The 20,647-nt window shown below is 42.4% G+C and overlaps 2 protein-coding genes across 5 annotated transcripts; one reads left to right on the top strand and one right to left on the bottom strand.

Moving 5' to 3' along the window:
- The first annotated feature begins 726 nt into the window (after positions 1–726).
- On the top strand, positions 727–11,905 carry sgsm1b (small G protein signaling modulator 1b). Its single transcript, XM_041960203.1, has 25 exons — positions 727–789; positions 3,060–3,135; positions 3,911–4,073; positions 4,267–4,419; positions 4,738–4,805; positions 4,903–5,045; positions 5,138–5,269; positions 5,450–5,574; positions 5,665–5,732; positions 5,819–5,982; positions 6,129–6,258; positions 6,740–6,866; positions 6,949–7,013; positions 7,109–7,254; positions 7,466–7,594; positions 7,695–7,868; positions 8,028–8,158; positions 8,698–8,725; positions 8,809–10,068; positions 10,150–10,274; positions 10,358–10,440; positions 10,555–10,664; positions 10,760–10,856; positions 10,976–11,143; positions 11,413–11,905. The coding sequence occupies exons 1-25, from the start codon at positions 727–729 to the stop codon at positions 11,499–11,501; spliced, it is 4,017 nt and encodes a 1,338-aa protein (XP_041816137.1). The 3' UTR covers positions 11,502–11,905.
- A 2,236-nt stretch (positions 11,906–14,141) lies between these two features.
- srsf9 (serine and arginine rich splicing factor 9) lies at positions 14,142–19,114 on the bottom strand. 4 transcript variants are annotated; one of them, XM_041960812.1, is made up of 5 exons: positions 19,017–19,114; positions 17,276–17,579; positions 16,892–17,088; positions 15,151–15,323; positions 14,142–15,066 (listed from the first exon to the last, which is right to left on the bottom strand). In XM_041960812.1, exons 2-5 carry the CDS (start codon positions 17,431–17,433, stop codon positions 14,845–14,847), a joined length of 750 nt encoding a protein of 249 aa, XP_041816746.1. In that variant the 5' UTR covers positions 17,434–17,579; positions 19,017–19,114; the 3' UTR covers positions 14,142–14,844. The 4 variants fall into 4 exon arrangements, with proteins under 4 accessions (XP_041816746.1, XP_041816747.1, XP_041816748.1 ...); XM_041960813.1 differs by having other exon boundaries at positions 17,276–17,475; positions 19,017–19,113; XM_041960814.1 differs by having other exon boundaries at positions 17,276–17,452; positions 19,017–19,100.
- Positions 19,115–20,647: the final 1,533 nt, after the last annotated feature.

The raw sequence follows: 20,647 nt of genomic DNA, 5'->3' as shown, positions 1-20,647 counted from the left end.
TGAAATGTTTCTCAGTTCAATCGAGTTTGGAACTGTTTCACTATAAATGCATCATGACTTTGGTGCCCTTTTTATTTTTTTGGCCCCTGGCCCTCAGATAGCCTCCGTCCACCACTGTCACTACTGACACAATTCATCTTAAAACTCACTATACAGTATTCTAAGAAATAAAATGAGTTTATCAAACAAATGCATGGTGTTAATTGTGATTTGTTCATGAATGAATTATGCTGTTCCTGTTATTCTCTTCACTTTCTGCTGTTGTGACAATTAACTGAATGACGCGTTAATTTGTCCTGGGCCTCATTAACTTTAATTATCATGTGGTGAGTTAATAATCAGTCTCTGCAGGTTTCATGGATGCTGTGACCGAGAAACTTTTTTAAGAAACGATTTTTTTTTGTGCGTGCGTTATGAGGAGCAGACGACATACGTGCGGATGCAGGCTTAATGTACAGGCTACTGTGGCTTTAAAGGGGTGTTGGTTCGCTGAGAGGTAACAGATAGGTTTAATTTAGTCGTCAGGATCACATCGTGCATCTCGGAGCTCCTCTGCTCTCTCCCCGCCGCTGTCCGTCTATACCCCGCTCTCCACACCTTCTCCACACAGCCGTGCGTGTCAGCCGCTGCACCCCGCACCCGGAGCGATGGGAGGTATTATTATTTCCCTGTCGTGAGCTCGTCGCCGTGTCTTTCCGATACAGCAGTCTGATCGGCGCATTGATCATGTTTTTTCCCGTGACAGAGGCCGAGACGCGCCAGAAGCTGCTGCGCAGTGTGAAGAAGGAGGTTGGTTGCGTTTTATTCCTTTCTCGCTCATCGCAGGTTATGTTTACTGGCGCTGTCCGCTTAGACAACGTATGTGTGCGTGCGTGTGTGTGTGTGTGTGTGTGTGTGTGTGTGTGTGTGTGTACGTGTGTGTGCGCGCGCGCGTGTGTGGCCATCGTCCATCGGGTTTGAGCCACGACTACGCCACAGGCCTGTTTATGATGACACTGATCGTTTATTTTACATAATAAGAGTGGATGCAACAAGGCGGCCAGTAAAATTGTATACTGATATGTTTTTGACTGCTGTTTCAGGCGTAAAGATGATGATGATGATGACGGTGGTGGTGGTGATGATGATGATGGTGATGACGATAATGATACAGATGATGATGATTTTATATGGGGAGGACTACACATTGAAGAAATCGTATGCAGATTCATTTGTTTTTATATGCAAACCTTTCTCTTCCTCCCTTCCTCTCTCTCTCTCTCTCTCTCTCTCTATCTATCTCACTCTCTCTCTCTATCTCACTCTCTCTCTCTCTCTCTCTCTCTCTCTCTGAAGAAATTCTCATTAAACTGACATTCCTGGAACAAACCATCTCATGATCCAGAACTTAAAGGTGTGACCTTGGCATCTGGTTCATTATCAGCATGTGCTCATGTCCCCATGCAATCATTAAATGCAAAAAAAAAAAAAAAAAAAAAAGTGCAACCCCAGATGGGTGATTTATTGCGGAATTGTGAGCCATTTGGATATTAATCTACATGGAAATTAAAGAGAGCACAGCACAAAGCTTCTAAACTGCTCAGTGACTCCCTCCAGGGAGTGAAAACAGGATGTTTTATTCATTGTTGAGAAAGCCGGGTACTTCCAGGCTCATCGTGTCCGTGCTCCCCCTCACCTGTGACTCATTGCCTCTCAAACATCCATGACTCTGGTGCTAGATCCTCCATCCTGCAGCAAGGAGGGGCTTAGCTCTCATATATACATTTAAAAGACAGCATATAAGTGAAATAATGGGTTGTTAGCATTTTCATCTTTCGTGCAGGTCAATATAGATGCCTTTTGTCACAAAGCAGACTTTGCAGGTTGTGTATTCATATAAAGAACGGGGATGCAAACAGTTGTGTGATCCACAGACATCAGAACAGCAATTTTTGTGGTTCTGGACATGTTTTTGTATAATAGAATTCCAATAAGCACAGAAAAATGGCATTATGATTTATGACAGGAACATTACAGTGCATTATTCTCTTATTCTGTCGACACACAGCACAGAACTTCACATTAAATTCAATCGATTTTACAGATAAATGTTGCACTGCTTATCAACACACTTCGCAGAACATGACTTTTTCCAAAATGTTTGAAAGGTTTGAAAGTAGGTAAACACACTGATCCACCAAGCAATGCCCATTTCAGTAAAATGTCAACCTCTAAATAAAATTGTATTCATTCATGATGATGATGATGATGATGAGAGGAGTAGCAACAAGCCAGTTCAAAATGCTGACATTTTATTAAGTTAAATGGAAGGCAACTCAATCTGTTTATCCTAAATTAACTTAAAGGGGCAGTCCACAGAATTTACACATGAAGATCAGTTTCCTGGTTGTGAGGAGTGCTGCTTAGCCTCTTGAAAAAAGTGATGTCTTCTGTGTCTCTGGAGGAGCCCTGTCAAGTCTGAGAGAACGACTCTGACGATATCATCGGGGTTATCTCAGCTTCAGATGGGTGTATTTACACTGAGACACTGTCGAGTTGCATCATGGGGAGTGCAGTGTTGTTGAAGTATGACCAATTAGGGACTAAAAGTCAGGCAATTTTTGGCCTCTACAGCCTCGATTTTGGACCATTTTTAAAAAATCTGTTTCTCACAAGTTGTCCTTCCTTATGGATGTGTTTTCATGTTTTCATATGCTGCAGTATCCTGAAAGGGTAAAGAAGAAAAATCTGATAGGGCCTGGTCTATGCATCTCAACTGTGACATTCCCCAAAGATCCGTCATAGGTGTTGAGAACTAAATTCCTCAAGAATATCTCGAAAAAGTCATAAAAAAAACATTTGAGTCTTGAGGCAGAAATCAACTAGTGAGCCAGACGGATGACTTTCCTCAATAAATAATTTGGTGTGTTTGTTATCCTCGTGCATGTGTTGTGGGACTGTACGGCTCCTTAGCAGCTCATCATTACCTCTTATATGATATTCCTCTTGTGCTTCTTGTTTTGACTCCCCGTCACCTTATGTAACTGTGTCTTGTCTCACCACGGATCTTTTTCTCTTAGGTGAAACAAATTATGGAGGAGGCAGTAACGAGGAAATTCGTGCACGCAGACAGCAGCCACATCATTTCCTTCTGTGGTAATTTTTATTTTTGTTTTTTTATTGTTGTCACGTTGTACACTAAGCCATCATTGTTGGGCAGGGTGTTCAAAAATTCAGGGTGCATGCTCAAGGCGTTTTCCATCAGACTTAATGTTTAACATTAGCTTCGGAATTGGTTTCATAGGCTGCACAAGAGGGGCTATAAAGAGAGAGACACTAGACGAAGTAAGTAAGAGAGATAGAGTAATTTTGTGTCATCGTTTTCTTCAGTGTGTCTCAGAAAAATGTGTTTTCCTAAATGAGTTCAGCCCGCTGTGGCTAAAAGTCACAGTATTGGTTACAACTACATTAACATGTACAGTGCAGAATGCTGGTTGACGTCGGCTTCTGTCGAGCCGTCACCTCCTACGAGTTCGTCCTCACAGCTCGAAATGGTTCTTTGCAGTCTGTTCGAGCCATGTCAACCCTAACGATTTATTTTCATCATGCTATTAGTCATGTCTATTTATGTTTAATAAGGTAGATGGGTGGATATGTATTAAAGCAGACTGTCAACCCTCAAAGGTGTTGATACTAACCAGGAGTGAGGCGTGTGTGATTCACATTCCTCATATCCTAGCAACGGCCTATTTCCACTTGTGCCACCTGTGCCTGCCTTTCACCTGTTCCTTTCTAAAAAGTACTGAGGCGTGAGGCTTTCGCAAAGAGAAAATTATATTATTCCACCTGAAGGGAACAAAAAACATGAATTAAAATTAAAAGTGGAAATCAAATATTGACTAAAATTGTGTGTGTTTCTGTGTGTGTGTAGCTGTAGTGGAGGCCTGCGTGCTGCATGGACTGAAGCGTCGTATTGCAGGCCTGCTGTGCAGTAACAAGGTTGCAGCGCTCTTTATGAAGGCAGCAAAAAGCTTTTCACCTGCTGAGGAACTCTGCCACAAGGTCCAGGAGCTTGAGCAGCTCATTGAAAACAGGTGAAAAGCCAGTATATCTTTCCCCTTTGTGTTCTACTTTTATGTATGCATCCTAATTTGCCTGAAATCAGACGAACTGTCAACTCAGTGGAGAGGGCAGATTCAGAGGTCTGGACCCAGGCGTTGTCCCAATGTCTGTTGCATTTCACCAACAGACATCTCATCTGCCGGGTTTCTTTTCTGTTTTTATCAGCAAGCAGAACAATTCCCCTCTGAGTAATGAGCGCAGTCGGCAATCCAAGCTGGCCAACCTCCCTCCTCAGGCGCTGAAACACCTTTGGATCCGAACGGCGCTGATGGAGAAGCTCCTGGACAAGATTGTCCTGTACTTGGTGGAGAACAGCAGGTATTGTTATATACATTATTCAGTGTAATTATAAGTTACCGGCTATAGAAGAGTGCCTCCTCCATTTAATACATTTGTTTTACCACAAGTTGGAAGAGATGATTCCTTTACTGATCTCAGAAACAACGAAAGGTGTCTGTTTCTGTTTTTGTGCATCTCAGCTTCAGCAGTTTTCAGCCCTTTTGAATTTTATGCAAAACATTTTACGCTTCCAAATGTTCTCCTTTTGCACACACTGTCAACATCCCATATTATATAGTTATTATAAAGATCTCCTCCACCGATTGTGGTAAATCTTTTACATTTTATTTCCTGCAGTGCCTTCTATGAGAAAGAAGCCATGCTGATGGATCCTGTGGATGGACCAATTCTTGCATCTCTATTGGGTATTTAAAAACTGCTCTAACCTGTACATGCATCACAACAGTGAAAGCCTTCATTTTGCCTTATTGCACTAACTTTCACTTTACCTCGTTTTTACAGTTGGACCTTGTGCTTTGGAGTACACCAAAGTTAAGACTGCAGACCATTTCTGGACGGATCCGTCTGCTGACGAGCTCGTGCAGCGGCATCGCATCCACAGCGGCCACTGTCGGCAAGATTCGCCCTCCAGACGGCCTGCCCTGGTTAGATAGCAAAAGATTTCAACAAACTAATCAGCTGTAAACTACTATATGCAAAGCCAGATATGTAACACTGTCTTTTCAACCTGTATCAGATCCAGAAGAGACAGTCCAGCGGTAGCATGGATGATCGCCCTCTCATGTGGGTGAAGGACTATGTTGAATCGCTCCACCAAAACTCCAGAGCCACACTTCTGTTTGGAAAGAACAATGTCCTGGTGCAGCCGGTGCGTGTTTTCAGTATCAGTAATATAATACAAGCACCTCCTTTAAAGAGGGAATGTTAAGAGACGCTTGTTTGTTTTCTGGGGAATTTGCTGCATCTGTTATTTGATTTATACTCATAAATAATATATAAATAGTATTGCAATCAGACTTGACTTGATGAGTCTCACTTGTGTGTGCAGAGAGATGACGTTGAGGCCATCCCAGGCTACCTCTCTCTGCATCAGACTGCAGACCTCATGACCCTGAAATGGACACCCAATCAGCTGATGAACGGGAATGTTGGGGAGCTGGATTCTGAGAAAAGGTTATACCGACAGAACTCAGTATGATAACACTAAATTAATGGTTTTACACAGTTGCCTCAATGGTTCCTATTCTCTCCTCTCTCTTTCAGTGTGTATTGGGATTATGCCATGACAATTCGTTTGGAGGAGATTGTGTATCTGCACTGTCATCAGCAAGGTACAGCAATCCCCTCATAACTGTACCCAAAGTAGGAGTTTTAAGAGTTAGATTTATCCTGTTCTTTATTGTGGTCATTTCTCCAGTGAACAGTGGCGGTACAGTAGTTTTGGTGAGCCAGGATGGGATCCAGAGACCTCCTCTACATTTCCCCAAAGGAGGCCACCTCCTCCAGTTTCTCACCTGCCTGGAGACCGGCCTGCTACCTCATGGACAGCTGGACCCCCCGCTCTGGAATCAGAGAGGAAAGGTCAGTACAAATTCCTCTATAGCCTCTAATTTTCCCACTAATTGAGGAAATCATGCTACATTTACCGACACCTATGACCTGTCTGCTATGGTATTGTTTGCTGTATGGTGTTAGCATAGATGAGAACACCGCCTTTGCTTTCACAGGGAAAGGTTTTCCCCAAACTGCGAAAGAGGAGTCCCCACGGCTCCTGTGATTCTGTATCAGACAAGGAAGATGATGAAGCGACCGATTATGTGTTTCGAATCCTCTTTCCTGGCAATCAGATGGAGTTCAGTAAGTGTCTTTAATCTTCCTGTTCTGCTTCCCTGAGCTAATCTAATGAAGCATCATCACAGATTCCATCTATGATTACATTATTCCCTTAATACTGATTTACAGTTTAGACAATTATTTCACTTTAGATAAATCTGTTTCCCCTATAGGCCTATACTCAGTGTAAATTTTTCTAATTAATTTCTCTCTAATGTAAACCTGCTTCATTTCATATCTTTCCTGCCTATTTAGTGCCCCGTGTGCCCATTTCACATAATAGTCCCATTGACAATAAGGAGACTTTGCATGGCCGTACAGTAACTCGTCTGCCACGTCTCCATCTCCATCCTCTCGCTCGTTTTGTGTTTTTTTCATTGTTTTTCTTATTATTTGCAGACATGGACATTTATGTCCCAATCTATTGAAGTGTCATCTGGTTTTACTTGCTTATGATGATGACAGTGGTAGCTGTGCTAATGATGAGGGCTGTTATGCTGTGCAGTAGCCCTGGAGCTGATGGACCAGGGCGTGAACATGTGGCAACCTACACCCAGGAAGTCCTCATGCTCGTCCTGCTCGCAGAATGGCTCTTCTGATGGCTCTCTGCCTAATGGCTGTAACCAGGAAAGGTAAGTATTTCCTAGGGACAGGCTCAAATCTAAATTCAAATGAATTCGTTTCACTAAATCAGCCATTTTCCTTTCCTATCAGGGCTCCTTTGAAGCTCCTTTGTGATACCATGAAGTACCAGATCATCTCCCGTGCTTTCTATGGATGTGAGTACAAACAACTGCGTTTTGGCTTATTATTTGGGGAAGACTTTCATTGATGGTTCCTGGTCAGTATGAACACTTTGATCTTTCCTCTCCAGGGCTTGCATACTGCCGCCATCTGTCCACAGTTCGTACCCACCTCTCTGCTCTGGTCAACACCACTATAGTTGACCCTGATGTGCCCTGTGGTGCCCGAGAAGGCCTCTCTGTGGAGGTCTGGGCCAGGTTCCTCAAGGACAGCTCTGTAAGAATTCCCCACCAGGCCAGAAGATTTTTGTTTGAATGGTTCTTGCTATTGCTTTTGTTCATATTGCTATTTTTTACTTACTATTATTGTTTTTTTTTTTGTCTGATCTAGTTTTGTTAAGCACTTTGGGCTGCATCTTTGCATGAAAGGTGCTATGCAAATAAAGTTAGTTTTTAAATTGTGTATGACTAGACTTAATGTTTTTCAGGCATATGAGGAAAAGGAGATACACAGGCTTGTGTATTTTGGTGGTGTGGCTCCTTCACTACGCAAAGAGGTCTGGCCCTTCCTGTTGGGACACTACCAGTTCACCATGACTGAGAAATGCCGGCTAGAGGTATTTCTACGAGCTGTTAGACTAATTCTGAGATTGTAGCGTGCACATACACACCATGGGCTATGTTACAAACTTTGCTCACACAAGGTTTTTGTTTCAGATTGATGAGCAGATGCGGCTCATGTATGAGCAGACTATGAAGGAGTGGCAGGGCTGTGAGGCCATCGTCCGTCAGAGGGAGCGAGAGAAACATGCTGAGGCCCTTGCCAGATGTTCGTCTGGAGCCAGTGTGGAAAGAGGACCAGTGCAGCGGGACTCCACCATCAGTACAGATGCAAGTTTGACCTTTTACCATGAAATGTGCTGCATTATGTAACCATTACCACAACAAAGAAAACATGAAAGAGAACTTTTTTTTTATGATGGAATTTCTAAGCAAGTTGGCTGACAGTTCTGCTTTTTGTCCCCTGTGTGATTCTTTTCCCCACTCCAGTCGTCTCTAAGTAGCAGCTCAGATCAGCAGAATGCCCCGTCGCAGAGTGATTCCAGCAGTAGCGCGCAGGTAGTGAAAAACCGTACCAGTGTATTAATGTTTTGTCGCCTCTATTTTTGCTATTATTTTTTGTAAGAAACGTGCACTGCATATTATTGGGCGAACTGAATTTTTTTGACCAGATGATGGTGCCAGATGCAATGTCACCAGTTGCAGTTCATCTCGAGGAGGATGTGAATGTTTGCGACAAATTACAAAGCAATCTATCTAAGAGTTGTTGAGACATTTCACGGAAAAAAAAATTAAAATGTCAACCCATGATGAATTAGGACTGAGTGTCTGGGAACCTTGAACATCTGCACAAAAGTTTATACAAATTCATCGAGCACTTGTTGAGATATTCCTCAGGATAAGTTAAAACGTCCCGAAGTGACCTCAGAAGCAAAGTCAAGGAATCACCAAAGTCACTAGGTCTTCTGCTGAAAAGCAGGAATGACTGTACTGAATTTCACAGCAGTCCATCTAATAGTTTCTGTAGATATTTATATCTGGACTGACCAACCAACGTTAGCATCCCCAGTGCCATTCCCCTGACGTGGCTAAAAAGGTTCCTCTTTGGCAGACAGCTCTCATATATTGGACATATCCTTAAATTCAATAAGAGGAAGAGGGATTGCAAAACACATGCAAAACCACTGGTGTAATCCTTCAACATTTGTCCATTTCGTTGCTACAGGATAGAAAATGTATCGCAAGTTCACTGCCTTCCTTTGGTTACCAGGTATTTGGATCCGTCGAGGCAGTGGATCAGATTGAGACTGAGCCCAGGGCTGAGGAAGGAGAAGTGCAGCAAAGCAGTCCACTGAAGGACATCACAGGTGGCACTGCAGAGGCATCACAGCCTCACTCCTGCAACCCCTCGTCCTCAGGTCCGTCAAATCAGCATCCAGGGTCAGAAAACAGCCCTGCTGTGACAGAGTTGGCTGTTGGATCTCCAAGCTCTCAGTCAGCAGAAACATCCGAAGGCTTAAAGGAGAAACAAGCACCTGGATCGCAGCCAGGAGGGGAGGATGTTATGGACCCAGTAGCCAAGGATGAGGTTTCAGAGGCAAACATGAAGACAGTTTCAGAAAGTGAGTTGATCAAGGACTGTGGAATCAGTAAGTCACAAGAGACGTCTGAATCCGAAGAAAAGCCTGAAGTAGAAGGAAAGAACATAACAACAAATGAGCAGTCCGAAGATTTAAAAGCAGTCGATACGAATATGAATTTAAGATCTGTTCCAGAGAAAACTAACGTTCTAAAGCTAGAAACAGAGATTCGTAACGAGTATTTCCAAGCACCTCCACTCGGGCAGACCTTGACTTTTCAAGCACACAGGAGCAAATCTGATCTGGAAGTGGAGCCATTGTGTCCGCCTACAGCTGAAAAAGATGCTAATCCACCAAGTGAAATAAAGCCAGAGATTTCTGAAAAGCCTGAAACAGCTCCTGAAAAAACCCCATCTCAACTGTCAAAGGCCGGCACCACAGAGCCAGAACGAAAGGATGCTGGAGCAACAGTTTGCGATTTGGTTGAAACCAAAAAGGCGGCAGAAATTCCATTTGAGAAACCTGGTTCAAATTCACCCGTCAGACAAGTGCTGAATGCTCTTCAGTCAGCATCAAGGGGCAGCCTTTCATTATCATCCCACTCCCGGCAGTCTCCAGACACGGCAGACTCCGATGACTCTCCTTCTGCCTTGGAAATGGAGGACATTCCTGCAGGGATAACATGTGTGACCTCTGAGGATATCAAGGCCAGGCCTTTGGCAGGTCTCGCTGCGCCCCCTGTCTCCTTTGCACAAAGGGAGAGAATGGCATCAGCGGACCTTGTCCTTGATCACCATCTGGACACAGCCTGCAACACCAGTCCTGAGGGCACCGACCTGGGCCTTTCTGAAGAGGAGCCGGAGATGGAAAATGTGCTCACTGAACCAGAGTCTGCAGAGGTGGGAGAAGACGGCAAGCACGACGAATCCTCAGAAGAGCAAACCTATTCTGTAAGCATGACACATGACATGTGAACACACTCCTTCTTTCAGTCACGCACATGCTCTAACAGAATCCACTGTTTTTTGCAGCAAGAAACACTGGACATGTACTTGATCAATCTACATCGCATTGACAAAGATGTCAGACGTTGCGACAGAGCATATTGGTACTTCACTCCCGAGAACCTGGACAAGCTGCGTAACATCATGTGCAGGTGAGTGTGTCACCGTGCTACATATCTCCGAAGTTTGTCTCAACCTAAAATATTAAATCTGAAAAACCTGGTTGTCTTTGTAGTTACGTGTGGCAGCATCTGGATACGGGCTACGTCCAGGGCATGTGTGATCTGCTGGCTCCACTACTGGTTATTCTGGACGACGGTCAGTGACACTATCAGTATACATTAGTTAACCATTTAGATATTTATGTGCCTGAGTGCACATAAATATCTTAATGGTTAACTTTCTGTATGTGTGTGTGTGTGCTCCTCTCAGAGGTCATGGCATTTAGCTGCTTCACAGAACTGATGAAGAGGATGAACCAGAATTTTCCTCATGGAGGTGCCATGGACTCTCACTTTGCCAATATGCGTTCCCTTATACAGGTATGTGCATGCACGTATGTGCACGAACACATGTATGCATGCATGTACACAAAAGCCGTTGTGTATTGATGGACATTTTGTCCTGATACTAACAGATCCTGGACTCTGAGCTGTTTGAACTGATGCAGCAGAATGGAGACTATACTCACTTCTACTTCTGTTATCGTTGGTTTCTGCTCGACTTCAAAAGAGGTGATGTGGAAACGCGGGCGTCATGACATTTGCTTGAATTACCAAATTAAAGAGAACTTTTACATTTCTGCATACATGATACTGAATGTAATCTGATTTCTTTCTGTCTTTGTGCACAGAAATGGTGTATGATGATGTGTTCTCCCTGTGGGAAACCATCTGGGCGGCCAAGTACACCTCCTCTGAGCACTTTGTGCTCTTCATTGCTCTGGCACTTGTGGAGATGTATAGAGACATCATCCTAGAAAATAACATGGACTTCACAGACATCATCAAATTCTTTAATGGTAAGACGAGACAAGACAAACACAAATGCTGTAACATGGTGGAAACAGTGAGTCAGTCGTAATCTCATAATCACTTGAAGAAAAGTAAGTAAAAAGTGAATTAAGGTAACATTTCCGCTATAATACTGGAGAATTTCCGGCTTTAGCAGGAAATTTTTAAGATTTAGGTGCTGACTTTACTTACTCAGGATTGAGAATAAAGTGATATGATCAATATTAATGAGCAATTTACTTAACAATTAACAATGATTTTCAAACTCTCTTCTCAGAAATGGCAGAGCGACACAATGTCCCGCAGGTCCTGATGATGGCTCGAGACCTGGTCCACAAAGTGCAGACACTCATAGAAAACAAGTGACGCAGGCTGCCGCTGCTCTGCTGCTCCTTTGTGTCTTTGTGCTAAATTGTTTCGAGATAGCGACACGGCCGCATTATAGTCATGTGTTCAAGAGGAGAGGAGTCAGTGTTAATGAAGTAAGTACTGCAAAGACAGCTGGTCATTAAGGCTACTCGTTGTTCTAAGATAGTTGTGCAACAACGTCTTTCCAGTTGCTCCTCTCTGTATTCAGGAGATGCAACTATTGCCAGTAAATTTATTTTTAAAGTGTAATTGTTCACCTAGTGAATGTACCCTTGTTGAAACTGCTTCAGGATGTTATTTATTTTGCCTTAAAGCTATGTTTTCAGGGATACAGCAACCAAATTCTTTACTGTATTGTTAAGTATTCTACAATGTTAATTTCTTCACTTCTACCTACCATACATCTCATGGTACACTTGAATATATTTTCAGTATTATTATTCTTTTGATGAAACTGTAGCTACCATGATGAAACATCTTGTGATGCACTTTACTATATTTTGAGTAATAATATCTGGCATTATAAGATGATTTGGTCTTGTGAACATTAGAGGAGCAGGTTGTGTCCAAGTAGCATGTGTGCTTTGCTTCTCAATAGCCATTTTGAGGACTTCTTGCTGGCCTCCCTGAGGTTTGATGGTCCTCTTCCTGTGTTTGCCTCGGATGCACACAAACTTACAGGATACCCAGACCGAACCTGTGAACTTGTGCATGGTTGCACATGGTTTGCATACAGTACACAGTATTCCTCTGGTACCCAACCAAGCCTCATACTGTGTGCTCCTTCTATCTCCGACCTCCTCGAGGCATCCGTTACGGTGTGATTTATGTCATTTCCCCCATTTGGCCCCTCTCTTAGCTTTTATTTCCGTACGGACGAATGCTTCTCTGGAATCAGCTCGTTCAAATGGTTAATGCGGTGCACTCATCTTAATTTAACACCATGCGGCTCAGGCTGAAGGATTCAGCTTCTGGCTCTCACGACATCCAGGCAGTACAGTGGTAACAGATTCTGCTTCCTTTCAGCATCGCAAGAGCTGCTGTGATAGTTCAGTTGAAAAGGGGTGTGCAGTGAAGGCAGCGTGCCTCCTTTTGCTTTCTGCACGTCCCTCTTTCACTTTCATTGACTTGACATTAGTTTCATCTTGGTCGCCCATCTTGGTCTCGTTGCATTTAACATTCTCTAGTTAATTGTATGTCCAAACAAGTCTTACCATAACTGTGGATATTTCCTGAGGTATCTGTGCACTTCTCTTCATTGTAACCTTAAGATCCCACGTTCATACATGCTGAAAAGGAGCCCTGCTTGCTAACGATAACCTGATTTGAGGCTTAAACCAGTATCACATTCACAGATTCACTTTGCCTTGTCCCGTTTCTCATTTGACAGCTTTCCTCAGCTGCACTTAGTGTCCAGTGCAGCCAGTGTGTAACTGCCTGCTGGATTTCATCAGTCCACCAGATTTATTCTGCACACCTCTTAGTTCAACAGTTTCTGTTCATTGTATTGCATTACAGTGCTGCCTGGACCGTCATGACTTCTGCTACTCGAAGCCATCATCAGATTTTCAGTCTAGTGGCAGCTAGTCACTGGTATGCAGTTTTTAGAAATACAACCTCTGAATCTTCTGCTGCTAATCCAGCACAGTGGTGGTAAATGGAATTTCACCTATTCAGCTGAAAGGGAACATTTAAGGACAGCATGTGTCTTTCTAGAAACAATGTCCTGGAGACATTTCTTGGTGAAACTAATTCCAGTGTAAGCCCAGTTAAGTCAGAGAAATATCAGGCTGATATCCAAAAATCTGAGCACATTAATACAAACCTATTTACATGGCTAGATATTAGCATAGGTATGTTGGAAAATCTGATTTAGTGGTGCCACTCACAGTTGCAAAACAGCCAAAACACGCCCATGTTTGGTCCACTGTGGCTTAAATTTCAGTGTTTTGATATCACCGCTAACGTGTCTCCATATGATCTTCTAAAACATGCCTGAGTATTACTATTTGTGTATTGCTGTGTTTGTTGTCAGAAGATTTACTGTATACAATGTGTGAAAAAGAAACTGACTTATTGTATAACTAAGCTAGAACATATTTATTAAATGCAATACAATGTCTGTATATGGGCTTTATCGGGTTATAATGAACAGAAAGATAAAAAATATGCCATTGGAAATAAATATATTTTTATTTTTTCTGTGTCTTCTCAAATTGTCACCTGGTATTAATTTATTGCGTATTAAAAATATTATATTTTGCATCTCATGTGCCTTTTGTTTTTCCAGACTACACTTTCAGAATGGATTAGATATGCAGTTTCACACCTACCTTTAAACATGTTAAATTCTAACAATATAGAGATTATACATCCACATACGTGAGTAAGGCAAACACACTGAATTACTTTTTAAAGGCTTTTGGTCCTTGTTATTTGTCTCCATACTGCAAATTTGCAATGAAATCTTTGCTCATCTTAAAATGTAAATAAGCTTTTTCTAGAGAGGATGTTTTGACATGCAGCTGTAGTCACTCGAGTGTAAATGATAAGCATCCTTTTGGGACGTTTACTTCAGTGAATACAGTAATGGCCTGTTCAAAACATGTTTTAGGACAATGAATGAAACAGTCACAGTAAAAGTTTGCATTTTATTGTTAAAGAACAAAAAAAAAAAAACAGATGCATTCAAATTATAGTTCACCCACAGGCCACCTCCATCAGAGGTTCACACATTAAAAAAAATAATCTGACAGGTGAGGCTCACAGTCAGCATGTGTCACTTACCCTAAAAGGCTCACTGATTTTCAATGTTTTGAATCATTGGAGGATATTGGCTGCTTCACAGGTTCTTAGACTGGCATAACAATAATTGTACTTAAAGCCACAGACATATGACATAAAAAGGAAAATTTAATCTAGAATTTAAGATGCACTATGACCTTTGAGCCTGATAGCTGCAGAGCTGTGTCATTTGTTTGGACTATATAACATTACATGAGTGTCCTGGTTCCTGTGAAGGTCTGACATCACAACCCAGGATTTCTTTATAAAAGAAACCTCCAATATGTTATTCAATTATCAGATACATTAACCTTGCAAAAGAAAAAAAAAACGATTCCACTTCCAGATAACACGTATGAGTATTTAAAGAAAAAAAATTTTCAAGGCTGTGAGAGGAACAGGGTGTGTTTAGGCGATCCTGACCACGGAATGTATTGTAGCAAGAAATAACCATGATGTATCCTACAAGGAGGCCTGGGGTTAAAAAATTAAAATAAAATAAAAAGTTGAATTACAAAACCTTTTCCTCAATTCCTCCACAAATGACAAGACCTTTCTATCGGTAATGACGTGGCGGTGGGCTATGGTGCTGCGGCGGGTGCCTCCTTGGGGGCGGACTATGGCGCGACATAGCATGGCGTGGAGGTGACTGGTAGCGTGGAGGGGGAGATCCTCTGTAGGGAGGTGAATAGCGACCTCTGGATCTGGAGCGGGAACGTGATCGACCCCAGTTGGGAGTGCCCCTCTCCTCATAGACGCGGATGTAAGCAGTCTCGCCCTACACAAAGGAAAAAGACAATTATTCCTTTAACCACTGAAAAGGTTTCAAGGATAATTACATCTTATCGGCAACGGAACTCACTTGATGTGAACGGAACTCAGTCCGATCCAGTCTGCGCAATGCATACTCCATGTCCTCTCGACGGAGAAACTCCACCACGCCCTCACCATCACGCTGCACATCTGCAAAACAAACGTCTCCCGCCTCACGCATGTGATCCTTCAGATCCTGCCAGCTCCCAGATGGTGGTAACCCTGAAATGGGAAAAAGATTAATGTGTCGGGGCCAAAACTTATTTGTTTTTATCTTTTAAGGTAAGTCTGAGCTAAACGACAATTAAAAATGTAAAAGCTACATATAAAGAGATGGAGAAGTGGGAAGAGATTGGGTTTTGCATGTGCATGTGCTTTTTTCTTACTGTAAATTTATATAGGATTGTTTAAAAAGGTAAACTATTCATCTTACAGTGGAGGCTCCTGGATGAATGTCATAAAACTCTAAAGTCACATTGTATGTGAAAAGTTTGGTAGTTGCCCTCATGATTGAAAACACATCATCATAGTGGCTGAATTGTTCACCAACTGATACAAATTACCCTAAATTTAATTGATTCAAACACAAAAACATTCAAGTTATTCAAGTCTTAAATATCTACCTTCATTTGTAGTGACAATTACTACAAGCCAAGTGACTGGCTGTTTCTTAGGGCAATGGTCTTTGGGTGTTGTCTTAAGTGTTTAGGTTCATTCTTTCTCCATTACACTTATTTATTCTTTGTTCTGATGGCTTAACTCATGGTTTATTACCAATGCTCAGGGTTAGAAATTCTCAAATGGACAGCCACCTTAACTCTCAATAGGAAAAATGCATATGAATTGTATTTTGTAACTCCCTGGACAGGTTTAATTCGACCCACTTCTCCACTCAATATTCACCAGATTCTTTGTGGGCCCCTTGACTGGCAGTTATGGAAATCTAACTGTTCGGACAAAAGAAGGTGTGCATATAAGACAATTTCTATAAAATTTTTGGGTGAATGTTTCATGTTTCAGAGAACCCCAAAATTTCAGACCAGAACCCCAAAGTGTGTTACTTCCAGCAATCTGCTCTAGTATGACCGGTCAAGTCAGGCAACAGTAAAAACTTTAAACTTTAAGGGGTTGGTCTTAGTTAAGCAGTCCAATTCTAACAGCTTGTGCAAACATGCTGGTATAAACATGAGATAAATGCAGCACACAAAAAAGAATTAATGACACAATGACAAAATTACACCTACCAGTCACTATAGTCGGTGTGTGGGATTATGCAGCCAACATGACCGGTTTCAGTTTACTGATTTGTTTTTCATGATTTAAGGAGCTGACTTGACCTCATCCACTTAGTCCCCTTGACCTCCAGTCCGCCATGAGAGAGAGAAACATATCTGCCTACGACTCATGACGTCCATCTACTAGTCCCCTTGTCCTCCAGTCCGCCATGAGAGAGAGAAACATCTGCCTACGACTCATGACGTCCATCTACTAGTCCCCTTGTCCTCCAGTCCGCCATGAGAGAGAGAGAAACACATCTGCTACGACTCATGACGTCCTCTACTAGTCCCCTGGTCCTCCAGTCCGCCATGACAGAGAGAGAGGAACATATCTGCCTACGACTCATGATGTCCACTTACTAAGTCCCCTTGTCCTCCAATCCGCCATGAGAGAGAGAGAGAAACATATCTGCCTACGACTCTTATGTCCACCATCCTACCAATCCCCTTGACCTCCAGGATGGCGTGAAAGAGAGAAATATTAACTGGCTATGACTCATGATGTCCACCTACCAGTCACTATGACCCGGAATTCAGATCTTCGAGTTGGGGGTCCAAACCTTCCCCTAGATCCTCCTCCACCACCTCCACCACCACCACCACCTCCCATAGCACCAAATTTAGCGCCAGAGGATCGAGGATACTCTACACGTAGCTTGGAGTCTCCATATCCATATCCATTCCTTCCATAGACAGCATCATCTGCATCCCTAAGAGAAGAGAGCAAAGAACCCCTTACCAAAGTACGCCTGTTTCAGTAGCGGACATAGACCTGGACATGCCGCCTCCATCCATTCCCTGCTGTCAGTCACTGGAGATGATATTACACCACAAAACTTACGGTATCCAACAAGGGGAAAGTGATTCGACTTGCCAGAGAGCATCCCTAAAACTCACCGTGGGTCTTCAAATCGGATGAAGGCAAAGGGGATAGTTCCTCTATTGTTCTTCAATTCAATATCACGGATTTTTCCATATTTGTAGAAGAGATCCTCAATGTCTCTCTCCTGGACATCCATGGGAAGATTCCCCACATAGATCCGGCCATCCGACATGGTGGTTGAGTGAGTGGCACTGCTGACACAGAATGGGGGCACCTGCAGACTTTAAGATCACTTCTTGCTTTCACAAATAGCTGTGGAAGGGGTCCTTATCCTAATCCTAGTCCCAATCCGAAACTTTGTCCATCCGCCTCCAATTCCTTAATTTAGACAAAAATAACACTCTAAACCAGGGATGCAGCGATGATAGTAGTAAATGATGGGTTCAAAAAAAAAAAAAAGTACAGGACCTTGGATCCAAGCCTGAAAGCTTTAAAACACAGGGTAATGAATGTCCAACAACTTTAATAGTTAGAGAATTAAATTGCATTAAATTACAAGCAGCCCGAGTAATACACTTACACCTGCTTAAATATACATTGTGTCCTTCAGTGTGTGTGAAGATATGAACAGATGAGTAACAACTTAAAGGAAAAATCAACAAAGTTTTGATGCCCCTTCAAAATATCCCATAGGTGTTCAGTGTGGTTGAGATCTGGTGACTGTGAAGGCCCTAACGAAAGATTCACATTATTCTCAGTAAAACAGTGTGACCCGTTATGCCTTTTGTAGTGTTGTTTTTCCTCTAATTTGTTTACCTGTGTGTATTTCTTTAAACATGTAACTTACCAGGATTCCAGTAAAGCAGATTAAATACAAACTTACTAGTGTTTTTATCGTGAACACCCCATTTACAAAGCTAACAATGCAATGCAACACAAAACCGTAGCCTCATATAATACCATTCTAAACATTACACCTCTGACAATGTGCCCAACAAATAAACGTTATATAATTTACAGATGGTGCATCAATAGCACGGCTGTTTGACCGAGTTAGATTATAATTTACAAGTGCTTTCATTATCCTGAACAATCGCTATGTATAATATGGCGAGACAAAAGGCCAACAATTAGTAACAACAATAATCGTGTTGAACGCGCAATGGCATTTCACCAGCGTTCAAATGGCAAAGATCTAACAGCGTTTAATTAACAATATGGATTTCAATACGTTCCAGGGCCTTGAAACTCGCGTACAGTTGCTACAAGAATTTTTGAACAGGCCAAACCAGCTCGCTGCCTTCCAGCTCAATATTGATGTTGACTGACTGATGATTGAACTGATTTCAGTTAACGTTAGCTAATACTTTGAGAGCGGCTGGTTAGCACATTCGGGTTTCAATCGTTTTGAGGCTACGGCTAAACTAGCCCGCAGCCGCCTAGCTAACATTAGTTAGCATCTAGCATATACGATGGCTGACTTGTCTTTCAAACGGTTTCTGCAAGTAACATCACGTCTTTTGTAAGCGAACCTGCAATAGAAAACAGCTTAACCGGCGGACGTTTCAACTTGAAATCTGTGGTTTGAACGTGAACGCCAGTTTAAGACATGCTATGTACTGCAGCAATTACAATAGTGAATCAATTTCTTTGTTGATAACGGAAGGTCAGCTAGTCGGGCTAACGAGTGTCTGTTACGGCTAAAGTGCACCAATATTTCTTATGTGTCGACGATACAAGTAATTGTGCAGCGCACATTAGATGCATGCAGTAAATAACACTAACATTATAAATGAAGAACCCATGAGCAATTACCTTTCACAACAAGAAAGGGCGCCTTCTTTTGTAGACTTATTGCTACCAGATCGCACGCTGCGTTGCTTCCGTATTAGATAGCAACCTTAGCAGGCGCCTCTGTAGCTTCTTCTAGTCCGTATTTCCGGCAGACAGAAGTGAGGGTTACTGAACTGCTGCCTCCTGCCGGAAAGAAAAGGAGCTGTGGTATCTCCTCTTTCTCAGAGTTTTTCGAGATTGACATCCATGCGTTGCATTACCGCAGGGGTGCCCAAACGTTTTTCACTAAGGGCCACATACAGAAAAATCTCGGAGTGGCTGGGCCACTTCCTAGAGGTATATAGCCTCACCTTTAGTATATTAAAGTTAGAAATAGCAATTAAAAGTTGGTCAAATATGCTATATTGTTGAATATGATTACAGAAAAAAACTGCCTTCATCATAGCTTTCCATAAATGGATTTTATTGGTTTATTTTGAAAAAGATTTGGCAGCTCATTCTTAGAAAATTCTCAGAAAATTCTGCAAATTTCTCTTTGGAGATGAATAAAGTATCTATCTATCTAGAACAGCAGCCTCTGATTTCATATTAGTCAGGATGGTGATCCCCTACAGTACAGAGACAGAACGGTAAAGGGGAAAATGGGATGGGTACATATCAAACTTGTTATTTAAGTTAGTAGGCCTATTAACACACCTATTAACGTTTATTAGAAACTGTTACCAAAATTAACAGACTGAACTGGACTTAATAACAGGAGTGCATATAATTTTAGCAAGTTATTCTGGTGAGTATCATCTGCGCTGGGTATTTAAAACGGTCGAGGCACTGACCATCCAGCTGATCCGATGCCAAAAATGTCAAATGTCTCTTTGATCAAGGAGCGATCAAATCTGCATCAGTTGAGATCAGCTGATTTTGAACAGTGTGTGTGCTGTGCATGGTCTGCGCTGTGGTCCATCCTATACCCCAGACATAATTATCTGAACTGGTGTAAATCCTTCCCTCAGTGTAGTGTCAAGATCTTCCCCAGATATATCCACCTCGTTCAGGAATCTCCTGGCTCTGTCCATCACAGTTTATCACCACGGCAATAAATGCCAAAAAATCTGGAAAAAAAATGGAGCAGCAATTGTATCCAGCTGTTGTATCAGGGTGCATATGGCTCCCCAGTGCCCCCTTGGCAGCGCTGCTGCCTCTGAGCCCCATGTGGATCCTTAAAAATCCTGTCTGGTCGTATCCCTGCTATCATCCCCCATCCTTTCTTGTCTTCATTTTCAATATGGCTCTCCGATTCCCACTTTGACCCCTTTCTGCCCACCATTACTTCTTCTTTGAACCTTGAGAAGCTCTGCTTTGATATATCCCAACTCCCATTAATGCACTAAACAAGTAGTTTTGAGTGGAAGCTTCACTATATTCAAAAAACTGTTTTAGAATAGACAGGATGCTGGAGACTGTTCAGCATGTTATACCTCCTCCCTTACTAGAGTAGCTGCTGAAACAGCAGAGGGGGCCTACGAATCACCCACTACAGCACCCACAGGAACAAAAAAACAAAAACAAAACACTGATATCCTCTTTACCTTTGTACTCTATCCAGAGTTGCAGTTTTCCCTTGAATCAATGTAGTTTGGTATTCATGACTCCAC

The sequence above is a fragment of the Chelmon rostratus genome, chromosome 19, assembly GCF_017976325.1.
Source record: "Chelmon rostratus isolate fCheRos1 chromosome 19, fCheRos1.pri, whole genome shotgun sequence".
In the NCBI taxonomy this organism is placed as follows: domain Eukaryota; kingdom Metazoa; phylum Chordata; class Actinopteri; order Chaetodontiformes; family Chaetodontidae; genus Chelmon; species Chelmon rostratus.
Note: the sequence above shows the minus strand (reverse complement) of the source record. Positions and strands in the feature narration are given on the sequence as shown.

Coding starts and splice junctions, on each gene's coding strand:
- sgsm1b (XM_041960203.1), top strand. CDS start 727: ATGTTTTTTCCCGTGACAGAGGCCGAGACGCGCCAGAAGCTGCTGCGC. Junction 7,595..7,694: donor CTGAGAAATGCCGGCTAGAG/GTATTTCTACGA, acceptor TTTTTGTTTCAG/ATTGATGAGCAGATGCGGCT. Junction 10,857..10,975: donor TCTGCTCGACTTCAAAAGAG/GTGATGTGGAAA, acceptor CTTTGTGCACAG/AAATGGTGTATGATGATGTG.
- srsf9 (XM_041960812.1), bottom strand. CDS start 17,433: ATGTCGGATGGCCGGATCTATGTGGGGAATCTTCCCATGGATGTCCAG. Junction 17,089..17,275: donor ATCCGATTTGAAGACCCACG/GTGAGTTTTAGG, acceptor CTCTTCTCTTAG/GGATGCAGATGATGCTGTCT. Junction 15,067..15,150: donor CTGAGTTCCGTTCACATCAA/GTGAGTTCCGTT, acceptor TCCTTTGTGTAG/GGCGAGACTGCTTACATCCG.